At 40.8% G+C, this 14,305-nt stretch overlaps 1 protein-coding gene across 12 annotated transcripts in view; it reads right to left on the bottom strand.

The window, feature by feature from the left end:
- Nucleotides 1-14,305, bottom strand: part of SHLD1 (shieldin complex subunit 1) — a 136,711-nt gene that overhangs the window by 19,270 nt on the left and 103,136 nt on the right. For 6 of the 12 annotated variants that reach the window (XM_059037649.2, XM_059037647.2, XM_059037652.2 and 3 more), the window contains exon 3: nucleotides 5,850-6,766. The exons of 1 other annotated variant lie outside the window; for it this stretch is intronic. In XM_059037649.2, coding sequence (XP_058893632.1) covers nucleotides 6,324-6,766 — 443 coding nt within the window. In that variant the 3' untranslated portion in view covers nucleotides 5,850-6,323. Of the gene's footprint in view, nucleotides 1-5,849; nucleotides 6,767-7,379; nucleotides 7,524-14,305 lie in introns of those variants that run through there. 5 more of the 12 variants (XR_010836532.1, XM_067013078.1, XM_067013077.1 and 2 more) reach the window with 2 other exon arrangements.

The following is a 14,305-nucleotide window of genomic DNA, read 5'->3' on the forward strand; positions in this document are numbered from 1 at the left end:
CCACGCACCACAACTACTGAGACCGTGTCTGGTGCCTGCATGCCACAACTAGAGAGAAGCCTGTGAGCTGCAACTAGAGAAGCTTGTGCACCACAATGAAGAGCCCGTGCACCATAACAGAAGGGTGCCACATGCTGCAACTAAGACCCAGCGCAGCCAAATAAATTAATTTTAAAAACTTCCATGAATATGGCAACTTATCTTAATTTTGCTTAAAATCTTCAAGTCCCACTGTCTTTAGAATAAAATTCTAATTCCTCATCTGGGCTTAAAAGGCCTCACCCTGCTTACGAAACTCATCTACCACTCTGCTATCTGCAGACTGTGCTCTAGCGCCAGGGACCTCCTTCCATCTGGGCACTCAGAGCTCATACCAGGCTGTTTCACAGTGATTTCGCACATGCCATTCCCTCTGCGTGGATGCTCCAGCCTCTGTGAGGCTGGCTCTGGGAAACCCTGTAGCTCTCAGTTCAAATGGCACTTCTTCAGAGTCCTTCTCAGACCACCCAGTCTAAGCACCCACCCCAGGCACTACTACATCCCTTTTATTGTCCCAAGGCACCTCTCACTATTTGAAGTTACCTTGCCTTTGTCCATCACCCTGACTAGAGGGTAAACTCCATGACAGCAGGAGACCTTCCAGGTCTGGTTCCCTGCTGTTGGGTCAAAGAAAGTAGACTTTCATCATTTTGATGGAAGTTGCCAAATTGCCCTGAGAAAAGCTTTGTCACTTTACTTTCCCCTTGATAGTTGATCAGAGCACTTGTCTCCCTGTACCCTTGCCAGAACTAGAGTCTTTCCAACTTTTTACCACCTCCAAAATACAAAAATCAAGAAACAAAAACAGACAAACCCCAAACAACTAAGGGTATCTTATTTAAATAAATTAAAATTTAACCTCATAAATTGCAGTTCTTCATGTTTGAGTATGGTTGTTATGCTTATTAGCCATTTATATATACTTTTTTCTTAACTATCAGTTCATATCCTTTGTCAGGTTTTTCATTTGGTTTATTTCTAATAATTTGTAAGAATTCTGTTTATTAAAAAAGTCTCTTTATTACATGTGTTCCCAGTATTTTTCCTCATTTTGACCTTGTTTATGACCTTAAATATTTTTTGCCTGCAGAATTTTAATATTTCTAAAAAGTCAAATTTATCACATTTTTCCTTTAGGATTTTCAGGTTTTGTGCCATTCTTAGAAAGATCTTCTCTATTCCAAGATATCTAGATAGCTCTTTCCATATATGTATATGTATACACTCATTTTTTATTCTAACATTTTAATGATTTTATTTTTAAAATTTGAAATCTTTAATCCATCTGGAATTCATTTTGATATCAGGAGTGAGGTGAAGAATCTAACCTTTTTTCCTTTCCTCCCCCAGGGTGGGGAGCCAAATGTGCTAAGACCATTTGCTAAAAATCCACTTTTCCTCATGGATTTGAAATGCTAACTTCATCATATATTCAGTTTCCATCTACATTTATATCTATTTATGGGCTGAACTATTTTTCTTTGTCTATTTTTCTTTTCTAGTTGCTTTAATCACTGTAGAGTTAGAAACATTTTCACATTTGACAAGGCTAGCTCCTTCTCTTTAATTTGCTAGCTATTGATGCCATTTTGCTTTTTTAAAGTATTTGCACTGGGAATTCCCTGGTGGTCTAGTGGTTAGGACTCCACCTGCCTTCCCACCGCTGGGGTGGAGGGGCCCAGGTTCCATCCCTGGTCAGGGAAATAAGATCCCACAAGCCACATGGTATGGCCAAAAATTAAAATAAAATAAAATGAATTGCACTATGGCTGCAGGGTAAAGAGAATGGAAAAGGTGGATGTGGCTTGACCTGATGGAACTTCCTTGCAGTATTCTAGGAGAGAGATGGTAGAACAGAGAATAGAACACAGAAGTTACCATAGATTACCCCACTGTATTCCAAATTTTAGTCATTTTCCAGTATACCACCTTTCATAATTATTGATATATCTAAATGTCACCTACACTATTATTAAGTTAATTTTTCACTAATTCAATTCACTTTAAAATTTTAAATACTTACATTAGGTGTATCCTATGTAATATCTGTAAAAGCATAGATCAGATGTAGTAGTTATAATATTTTATAGTTATAAATAAATAGATAACAATGAAAATAAACATTGTCCATCTAGCACCTAAAGTTCTTTTGTGTACAACCAGTGGTTTGAGAAATGTTGATCTGAGCAAACCATTCTGATCGGTTCTTTGAAAATCTCCACTCAGCCTGGGCTGGCTGGTAGTGTCTGCTGCCTGCGCGGGAGGCTAGTTAACAGGTGGGGCAGTTTGAAAAAATCTTCAAGATGTTCACTTATAAACACTTTTCTGTGTGATTATAACCAATAAAAAGTTAGTTTTTAAAAGTTTCAAAAGTATCACTGTATTGTTTCATAATTACTGGTAATAAAATCTATTACATATATAGGTCATGCAAAGATATAGATTAATGAAGTGAATAACAGTTACACAAACTTAAAACACTGGTAGCAGTTCTCTTCCTTAGAATTCTGAGGTTCCTGCAAGCAAATCCATCCTCCCACAGATCTCTGAAATGAGCCACAGATGATATCCTAGATAGAACATTCAGTGGATGATAAGATGTCAGTGAAGTGATCTGTAGGGCAGAATTAGACAATGATGCCAGATGCCAGAGCCTTAATATCCTTATCTCTTAGTCTTTATTAAAGGTAAACAGTGATAAATGGAAAATGCCATCCTAACTGAATGAAGATCAAATTAAGGAGCGAGATTGTAGGGAATCAAATATTTTGTACCGACCTGTCACAAGCACTTACTCAGAAACAAGTAAACACACCACAGTCTTTTTTTACCCTAAGGTGATTCTGGTTTCTAGACTTCTAAATTCTCTGCTTTCAGAGTTTACCTTTTTTCTGAACAGCCACAGCACTGATATTAATAAAGTTTACAAAGTCACTGATATTAAAATCTCACTGCCAAACAGAAGCTGCTGCTTCCCAGCATGGAAATTCAAACAGCTTGTATCTTTTGTCCTTCAAAAACAGTATAAAATAATCTCGTTTCCTTCTGTTGGTAGCCATGGAAACTAAAGTCCAATATTTCAGTGACAGAATAATAATGCTAAAAACTATAGCATTCAAGGGCATCTATGGATTTGCTACACATCAAAAAACAATAAAACTAGAAACTTCAAAATTCAACCTGTAGATTTTCAATTATAAGTCCTCCTGGTTTCATAATTATTGGGTGGGGGGGAATTGAACTGGAGAAAATGCAGATGATTGCTTGTCAGAGGAAGATCTGGAGTCTTGTTTTCTCAAAGACATGTTCATTTCCTATTTCCTTTCTGTTAGGTCTCCTTCCAGTGGTACCTGCCCTTCGAGGTGGATATTCTTCCTACCTCTAATCATCCCAAAACTGGAAGCCTTACTATGTAATTCCTGACTTTTAAAAGGGCTTCTCTCTCCAGTCAAGAGTCCCTAAGAGGGCTTCCCTGGTGGCGCAGTGGTTGAGAATCCGCCTGCCAATGCAGGGGACACGGGTTCGTGCCCCGGTCCGGGAAGATCCCACATGCCGTGGAGCGGCTGAGCCCTTGAGCCATGGCCGCCGAGCCTGCGCGTCCGGAGCCTGTGCTCCGCAACGGGAGAGGCCACAGCAGTGAGAGGCCCGCGTACCACAAAAAAAAAAAAAAAAAAAAAAGAGTCCCTAAGAGATCTGACCTGAGAGGGTGCCCTCATTCTTAACATACACATGTAGGCTGATCTATTTGCATAATCTGTTTTCTGGAAATCTTACGGAGTCTTATGCCAATTAAATTTCATCCAGAGTTTCTCAAAATCGAATTGTTCAGTATTTCCAGCTTCTCTCACTGTTCCCCCAGTCAAGTGATAGAGCCCTTTCTGTCAGTACAATTTGTTCGAAGGACCTTCAAGAGGGGGATTAGCGCGAGGCTTCTGATTACAATTTCAGGGAGCTCAGTGCAGGGAGATGTCCTTCTACCAACCAAATCTCAAACGAATATTCAGGACACAGCTGAGGCGCAGAGGACCTGCCAGCACAGGCATACTCAGGCTATTTAAAGCTGCTCTCCATAAAAAAGAATGAAATAATGCCATTTGCAGCAATATGGATGGACCTAGAGATTGTCATACTGAGTGAAGTTAGACAGAGAAGGACAAATATCATATGATATCACTTATGTGTGGAATCTAAAAAAAGGGTACGGGGACTTCCCTGGTGGCACAGTGGTTAAGAATCTGCCTGACAATGCAGGGGACACAGGTTTGATCCCTGGTCCGGGAAGATCCCACATGCCGCAGAGCACCTAAGTCCGCGGGCCACAACTACTGAAGCCCATGTGCCTAGAGCCCATGCTCCGCAACAAGGGAAGCCACTGCAGTGAGAAGCTTGCACACCGTAACGAAGAGTAGGCCCAGCTCGCCTCAACTAGAGAAAGCCTGTGTGCAGCAATGAAGACCCAATGCAGCCAAACATTAAAAAATTAAATAAAAATAAAAAAATAAATTTAAAAATATTAAAAAAGGGTACAAATGAACTTATCTACAAAACAGAAATAGTGTTACAGATGTAGAAAACAAACTTATGGTTACCAGGGGGTAAGGGTGGGGAGGAATAAATTAGAAGATTAGGATTGACATATACACACTACTGTATATAAAATAGATAACTAATAAGGACCTACTATACAGCACAGGGAACTCTACTCAGTACTCTGTAATGGCCGGTATGGGAAACGAATCTAAAAAAGAGGGAATATATGTATACGTATAACTGATCCACTTTGTTGTACACCTGAAACTAACACAACATTGTAAATCAACTATACTCCAATAAAAATTGTTTTTGATTAAAAATAAATAAATAAATAAAGCTGCTCCCTGGAGAAGCAAGGGAAGGACAGGGGTGAGGGGCCAGACATTCAGAGGGTGACAGAGGGTGCTGGCAGCAGGCAGGCAGAAGACAAAAATAATGAGAGGAAGGAGTCCACTTGGGCAAAGGATTCCTTTTTCTCTTCCACCACAAATTGACAAGCCTGCATCCATCAGCCTAGCTTATCATAAGTGAGCTTACACATACTTTGGTGGGTGGTACACATTTCTTTTTCTCACCTTTCATGTTTACAATCTGGTGGAGATGAAAAGACTTTAAAAAAAAATTTGTGAATCTTAGCTGTTATTTTAGATGGTTCAAATGTTCCTTCTATACCCAGTTAATGTTGTAAAACAGGAAACTCTGGTTTTGGAGAGGCAAAGGTATGATTAAGATGTGATGCACTTTTTGGAACCGTATTTAAATCTTTGTATTATTGGGGGACATACGTTCCCAATCACATGGTCACGGTTTTACAATTTGGTAATATTCTTATACTTGATTCAGCATAAGGCTTTGTTCCCTTCAAAAAAGCTCACTGAGGGCTTCCCTGGTGGTGCAGTGGTTAAGAATCCGCCCGCCAATGCAGGGGACACAGGTTTGAGCCCTGGTCCGGGAAGATCCCACATACCGCAGAGCACCTAAGCCCGTGTGCCACAACTACTGAGCCTGCGTGCCACAACTACTGAGGTCTCCATGCCTAGAGCCCATGCTCCACAACAAGAGAATACAACGCAGTGAGAAGTCCACAAACCGCAACGAAGAGTAGCCCCTGCTCACCGCAACTAGAGAAAAATCCCCCATGCAGCAACGAAGACCCAACACAGCCAAAAATAAATTAAAATAAAATAAATAAATTTAAAACAAGAAAAAAAAACTCATTGAACGGAAGCCTACTCTCTTAGGTTGGCTTCTTCCAGAAGTAGAATGTGAGTCAAGGGTTCAGGTGCAAGAGATTTATTAAAGAAACGCTCCCGGGAGACACCAGCGAGTGGGAGAAGGACAGGGGAAGGAAGGAGCCCGGCAAGAGTGAGATTTCATGTGAAGCCCCAGCCTTGGCCTGATCAGGAGAGCTCTGGAACTTTAATCATGCCTCAGAGCATGTCCTTCCTGGAGACAAGGAAGCTGGACTTTCAGACTCCCAAACCAGTTGGTCACCAGCCTTAGGTCAAAGGGTGGGGGTAGAAGATGGGGTGGCCATGGAGGCAATAAAACCCCCAGACACTGCTGGCTCTCCATTTGGGCCGAACTGCCTCCAGGACCAGATCACAGATGCCAGCCTTTGCCTGCAAAGCACTTAGCTGGGGGTTGGGCACACAGAGCTGGCAAGAGACCTGAGGGGTTCTGGGTGATGCACCAACAGTATCAGCCACAGGGCTACCCCCCATATGCTTGCTCTCACCACCAGGCAACTGTTATGGGTCTTTCATCAAGTTCTGCTGCAAGAGGAAATGAATAATTTCTTTTGAAAGTCCTGGGGTCAGCTTTTCATCCTCCAGAGACGCACTTCCTTCTCTGGTTGGGTAAAAGTGGGCGTCCCTGGAATGCTTCTGTAAGATGGAGCAGCCGTCCCGGTTGAAAATGACCCGTGCCATTTGAAAACTGCGGAGGGTGTAATTTTCGTTCTCCTTGCCCTTCAGTTCATTTATTTTCTGAGACAGGCACTGGTAGACAGATGTGGAGAGTGAATTTCCAGAGGCTGGCTGTGGATGGCCAAATACTTCATAGAATTTGTCCAGAGATTTCCGAAGTCCAGCATCCTCTGCCTTGGTCTCTGGTGGGCCCTTTACAGAAGGGTCAAGCCAAGAGTTCTCAGAGGTCCAGGAATCATTTTGCTCAGTATTTAAGTTACTAGTGTCTGCAAGACAAAACACATTCCAATACTCAAACACATATTTTAAAATATCAGAAAGCAAGGCAAGAGCAGATGATGTTTCTTTTCATTTTAACACACTCACTATTCCTGGGTAACTGGCAATGGACAGAATCAGCTGACTTCAGAATCCGTTCCCGAGAAACGGGCACGGAGCTGCCGAAGAGACAGGGGACTTTTTCTTGCCTCTTCGCTTCCTGGGGCGCGAGGAGAGGGGATTAAGGGCACTGCGTAAAGGAGCTCCAGAAACGGGCGCGAGCCGCGGTTGTCGGCGGGGACAGCAGAGACAGGTATGGGACGCTAGGGTTGCTGCTGCCGCCACCAGGAGGCCTGCGTGCGAGCACAGGTCACTCTCCACATCGCCCTTCCTGGAAGCTCGTGCAGCCCGCCACTGCCGGGGTCCCAGGATCCAGGGACAGATTCCCTGGGAGAACGCGCGGCGCGCCCCGGGCCGGTGCAGCGTCACGCCGGCCTCTGCCGCCGCGGGCTCGCCCCGCATCCGTGTCCCTCCCTCCCCCCGGCCTGTGCCACAGCCCCCGAATCAGCTGCTCCTTTAACCCCGTCCTGTCTGAGCGAAGGGCAGATGCCGTAGTACGACCTACACGCAGAGGCGGGGCCAAGTCCAAAGCTGAACACCAGGAGCTGTGCGAACAAAGAGAAGGGGAGTTCTCTCCCAGCAGCCTCAGAAGCAGCGGGTTGAAGCTCCACAGTCAACTTTAAGTGCCCTGCATCTGTGGAAAACCTGAATAGACAGCGAAATATCCCAAGTTGAGGAGGTGGACTTTGGGAGCAAGATATACTATTATTTCCCCCTTTTTTCTTTTTGTGAATGTGTATGTGTGTGCTGCTGTGTGAGATTTTGTCTGTATAGATTTGCTTTCACCATTTGTCCTAGGGTTAGACCGACCCGCTTTTTTTTTAATAGGAATTTTTCTTCTTAATAATTATTTTTTATTTTAATAACTATACTTTATCCTACTTTATTTTGTCTTCTCCCTTTCTTTCTTCCTTTCTTCCTTCCTTTCTTCCCTCCTTCCCTCCTTTCTTCCTTCCTTCCTTCCTCTCTTCCTTCCTCCCTTTCTTCCTCTCCTCCTTCATTTCTTCCTTCCTTTCTTCCTTCCTTCCCTCCCTCCCTCCTTCCTTCTTTCCTTCTTTCCTTTTCTTTCCTTTCTATTTTTTCTCCCTTTTATTTTGAGCCGTGTGGATTAAAGGCTCTTGGCGCTCCAGCCAGGCATCAGAGCTGTGTCTCTGAGGTGGGAGAACCAACCTCAGGACACTGGTCCACAAAAGACCTCCCAGTTCCACGCAATATCAAACAGCGAAAATCTCCCAGAGATCTCCATCTCAACACCAAGACCCAGCTTCACTCAAGGACCAGCAACGAACAGTGCTGGACACCCTATCCCCAACAAAGAGCAAGACAGGTCTACAGCCCCATCCATTAGCAGAGAGGCTGTCTAAAATCATAAGGCTACCAACATCCCCAAACACACCACCAGACGTGGACCTGCCCACCAGAAAGACAAGATGCAGCCTCATCCACCAGAACAGAGGCACTAGTCCCCCCAACCAGGAAACCTACTCAACCCACTGAACCAACCTTAGCCACTGGGGACAGCCACCAAAAACAACGGGAACTACGAACCTGCAGCCTACAAAAAGGAGACCCCAAACACAGTAAGATAAGCAAAATGAGAAGACAGAAAAACACACAGCAGATGAAGGGGCAAGATAAAAACACACCAGACCTAACAAATGAAGAGGAAATAGGCAGTCTACCTGAAAAAGAATTCAGAATAATGATAGTAAAGATGATTCAAACTCTTGGAAATAGAATAGACAAATTGCAAGAAAGAGTTAACAAGGACCTAGAAGAAATAAAGAGGAAGCAAGCAATGATGAGCAACACAATAAAAGAAATGAAAAATACTCTAGATGAAATCAATAGCAGAATAACTGAGGCAGAAGGACAGATAAGTGAACTGGAAGATAAAATAGTGGAAATAACTACTGCAGAGCAGAATAAAGAAAAAAGAATGAAAAGAACTGAGGACAGTCTCACAGACCTCTGGGACAACATTAAATGCACCAACATTCGAATTATAGGGGTCCCAGAAGAAGAAGAGAAAAAGAAAGGGACTGAGAAAATATTTGAAGAGATTATAGTTGAAAACTTCCCTAATATAGGAAAAGAAATAGTCAATCAAGTCCAGGAAGCACAGAGAGTCCCATACAGGATAAACCCAAGGATAAACATGCCAAGACACATAATAATCAAACTGTCAAATATTAAATACAAAGAAAACATATTAAAAGCAGCAAGGGAAAAATAACAAATAACACACAAGGGAATCCCCATAAGGTTAACATCTGATCTTTCATCAAACTCTACAAGCCAGAAGGGAGTGGCAGGACATATTTAAAGTGAGGAAGGAAAAAAACCTACAACCAAGATTACTCTACCCAGCAAGGATCTCATTCAGATTTGATGGAGAAATTAAAACCTTTACAGACAAGCAAAAGCTGAGAGAGTTCAGCACCACCAAACCAGCTTTACAACAAATCCTAAAGGAACTTCTCTAGGCAAGAAACACAAGAGAAGGAAAAAACCTACAAGAACAACCCAAAACAATTAAGTAAATGGTAATAGGAACATACATATCGATAATTACCTTAAATGTAAATGGATTAAATGCTTCCACCAAAAGACACAGACTGGCTGAATGGATACAAAAACAAGACCCATATATATGCTGTCTACAAGAGAGCCACTTCAGACCTAGGGACACATACAGACTGAAAGTGAGGGGATGGAAAAAGATATTCCATGCAAATGGAAATCAGAAGAAAGCTGGAGTAGCAAGTCTCATATCAGACAAAATAGACTTTAAAATAAAAGCTATTACAAGAGACAAAGGACAGTACATAATGATCAAGGGATCGATCCATGAAGAAGATATAACAATTGTAAGTATTTATGCACCCAACATAGGAGCACCTCAATACATAAGGCAAATAGTAACAGCCATAAAAGGGGAAATCGACAGTAACACAATCATAGTAGGGGACTTTAACATCCCACTTTCACCAATGGACAGATCATCTAAAATGAAAATAAATACGGAAACACAAGCTTTAAATGATACATTAAACAAGATGGACTTCATTGATATTTATAGGACATTCCATCCAAAAACAACAGAATACACATTTTTCTCAAGTGCTCATGGAACATTCTCCAGGATAGATCATATATTGGGTCACAAATCTAGCTTTGGCAAATTTAAGAAAATTGAAATCGTGTCAAGTATCTTTTCCGACCACAACGCTATGAGACTAGATATCAATTACAGGAAAAGATCTGTAAAAACATACAAACACATGGAGGCTAAACAATACACTACTTAATAACGAAGTGATCACAGAAGAAATCAAAGAGGAAATCAAAAAATACTTAGAAACAAATGACAATGGAGACACAATGACCCAAAACCTATGGGATACAGCAAAAGCAGTTCTAAGAGGGAAGTTTATAGCAATACAATCATACCTTAAGAAATAGGAAACATCTCGAATAAACAACCTAACTTTGCACCTAAAGGCAATTAGAGAAAGAAGAACAAAAAAACCCCAAATTTAGCAGAAGGAAAGAAATCATAAAGATCAGATCAGAAATAAATGAAAAAGAAATGAAGGAAAATATAGCAAAGATCAATAAAACTAAAAGCTGGTTCTTTGAGAAGATAAACAAAATTGATAAACCATTAGCCAGACCCATCAAGAAAAAAAGGGAGAAGACTCAAATCAATAGAATTAGAAATGAAAAAGGAGATGTAACAACTGACACTGCAGAAATACAACAGATTATTAGAGATTACAACAAGCAACTGTATGCCAATAAAATGGGCAACGTGGAAGAAATGGACAAATTCTTAGAAATGCACAACCTGCTGAGACTGAACCAGGAAGAAATAGAAAATATGAACAGACCAATCACAAGCACTGAAATTGAAACTGTGATTAAAAATCTTCCAACAAACAAAAGCCCAGGACCAGATGGCTACACAGGCGAATTCTATCAAACATTTAGAGAAGAGATAACACCTATCCTTCTCAAACTCTTCCAAAAGATAGCAGAGGGAGGAACACTCCCAAACTCATTCTATGAGGCCACCATTACCCTGATACCAAAACCAGACAAAGACGTCACAAAGAAAGAAAACTACAGGCCAATATAACTGATGAACATAGATGCAAAAATCCTCAACAAAATACTAGCAAACAGAATCCAACAGCACATTAAAAGGATCATACACCATGATCAAGTGGGGTTTATTCCAGGAATGCAAGGATTCTTCAATATACGCAAATCAATGAACGTGATACATCATATCAACAAACTGAAGGAGAAAAACCATATGATCATCTCAATAGATGCACAAAAATCTTTTGACAAAATTCAACACCGATTTATGATAAAAACCCTGCAGGGAAGTTCCCTGCATAGAGGGAACTTTCCTCAACATAATAAAGGCCATATATGACAAAACCACAGCCAGCATCATTCTCAATGGTGAAAAACTGAAAGCATTTCCACTAAGATCAGGAACAAGACAAGGTTGCCCACTCTCACCACTCTTATTCAACATAGTTTTGGAAGTTCTAGCCACAGCAATTAGAGAAAATAAAGAAATAAAAGGAATCCAAATAGGAAAAGAAGAAGTAAAGCTGTCACTGTTTGCAGATGACATGATACTATACGTAGAGTATCCTAACTATGCTACCAGAAAACTACTAGAGCTAATCAATGAATTTGGTAAAGTAGCAGGATACAAAATTAATGCACAGAAATCTCTGGCATTCTTATACACTAATGATGAAAAATCTGAGAGTGAAATTAAGAAAACACTCCCATTCACCACTGCAACAAAAAGAATAAAATATCTAGGAATAAACCTACCTAAGGAGACAAAAGACTTGTATGCAAAAAACTATAAGACACTGATGAAAGAAATTAAAGATGATACAAATAGGTGGAGAAATATACCATGTTCTTGGATTGGAAGAATCAACATTGTGAAAATGACTCTACTACCCAAAGCAATCTACAGATTCAACGCAATCCCTATCAAATTACCACTGGCATTTTTTACAGAACTAGAACAAAAAATTTCACAATTTGTATGGAAACACAAAAGACCCCGAATAGCCAAAGCAATCTTGAGAATGAAAAATGGAGCTGGAGGAATCAGGCTCCCTGACTTCAGACTCTATTACAAGACTACAGTAATCAAGACAGTATGGTAATGGCACAAAAACAGAAATATAGATCAATGGAACAGGATAGAAAGCCCAGAGATAAACCCACACACATATGGTCCCCTTATCTTTGATAAAGGAGGGAAAGATATACAGTGGAGAAAAGACAGCCTCTTCAATAAGTAGTGCTGAGAAAACTGGACAGCTACCTGTAAAAGTATGAAATTAGAACACTCCCTAACACCACACACAAAAATAAACTCAAAATGGGTTAAAGACCTAAATGTAAGGCCAGACACTATCAAACTCTTAGAGGAAAACATAGGCAGAACACTATGACATTAATCACAGCAAGATCCTTTTTGACCCATCTCCTAGAGAAATGGAAATAAAAACAAAAATAAACAAATGGGATCTAATGAAACTTAAAAGCTTTTGCACAGCAAAGGATACCATAAACAAGATGAAAAGACAACCCTCAGAATGGGAGAAAATATTTGAAAATGAAGCAACTGACAAAGGATTAATATCCAAAATTTATCAGCAACTCATGCAGCTCAATAACAAAAAAACAAACAACCCAATCCAAAAATGGGCAGAAGAACTAAATAGACATTTCTCCGAAGAAGATATACAGATTGCCAACAAACACATGAAAGAATGCTCAACATCATTAATCATTAGAGAAATGCAAATCAAAACTACAGTGAGATATCATCTCACAGTGGTCAGATTGGCCATCATCAAAAAATCTACAAACAATAAATGCTGGAGAGGGTTTGGAGAAAAGGGAACACTCTTGCACTGCTGGTGGGAATGTAAATTGATACAGCCACTATGGAGAACAGTATGGAGGTTCCTTTAAAAACTAAAAATAGAACTACCCTACGACCCAGTGATCCCACTACTGGGCATATACCCTGAGAAAACCATAATTCAAAAAGAGTCATGTACCAAAATGTTCATTACAGCTCTATTTACGATAGCCAGGACATGGAAGCAACCTAAGTGTCCATCAACAGATGAATGGATAAAGAAGATGTGGCACATATATACAATGGATATTACTCAGCCATAAAAAGAAATGAAACTGAGTTATTTGTAATGAGGTGGATAGACCTGGAGTCTGTCATACAGAGTGAAGTCAGAGGAGAAAAACAAATACCGTATGCTAACACATCTATATGGACTCCAAGAAAAAAAAATGTCATGAAGAGATTAGTGATAGGACGGGAATAAAACACAGACCTACTAGAGCATGGAGTTGAGGATATGGGGAGGGGGAAGGGTAAGATGTGACGAAGTGAGTGGCAGGGACATATATACACTACCAAATGTAAATTACATAGCTAGTGGGAAGCAGCCACATAGCACAGGGAGATCACCTCTGTGCTTTGTGACCACCTAGAGGGGTGGGATAGGGAGGGTGGGAGGGAGGGTGACACAAGAGGGAAGCGATATGGGAACATATGTATATGTATAACTGATTCACTTTGTTGTAAAGGAGAAACTGACACACTATTGTAAAACAGTTATACTCCAATAAAGATGTTTAAAAAAAAAAGAATCTGTTACCACTATCCTGGGATTATGCCACTTGTTGGTCAAAGTAAGATACTTGCATGTATCAGGGGTTCTTAACCTGGGAGTTGTTATATAGAAATTCAGGGTGGCTGTGAACTAGTAAGGGGTAAAAAAATCTTATCTTACTTTCATTAACCTCTACCTGAAATTAGGAATTTGCGTCCATGATGAATGTAGGCAACAAAATTATTAGCAGCAGTACCTGTGACCCTGTTACCAACAGATCACGGTTATTTTCATTTCATATTAGAGCTTGTTGAAGATGTTTTAAAATACCATTTATGCTTATCATTATCAGTATGCTATGGAACAAACTGTGTCCCTCCAAAATTCATATGTTGAAGGCCTAATCCTTAATGTGACTATAATTGGAGATGGGGCTTTTAGGAGGTTATTAAGGTTAAATGAGGTCATAAGGGTGTGGCCCTAATCAGATAGGACTGAAGGCCTTATAAGAAGAGGAAGCGATCCCTCTCTCTCCCTATTGCCTCCTACCCCCCACCAGATGTGCAAAAACCAAGGAAAGGCCATGTGAGCATGTGAGGATACAATGAAAAAGTGATCTTCTGTAAGCCAGAAAGAGAGTCCTAACCACAACATGACCATGGTGGCACCCTAATCTCAGACTTTCAGCCTCTGGAACTGAGAAAATACATTTCTGTTGTGTGAGCCACCCAGTTT

This window comes from Kogia breviceps, chromosome 14 (assembly GCF_026419965.1).
Source record: "Kogia breviceps isolate mKogBre1 chromosome 14, mKogBre1 haplotype 1, whole genome shotgun sequence".
NCBI classification, from domain to species: Eukaryota; Metazoa; Chordata; class Mammalia; order Artiodactyla; family Physeteridae; genus Kogia; species Kogia breviceps.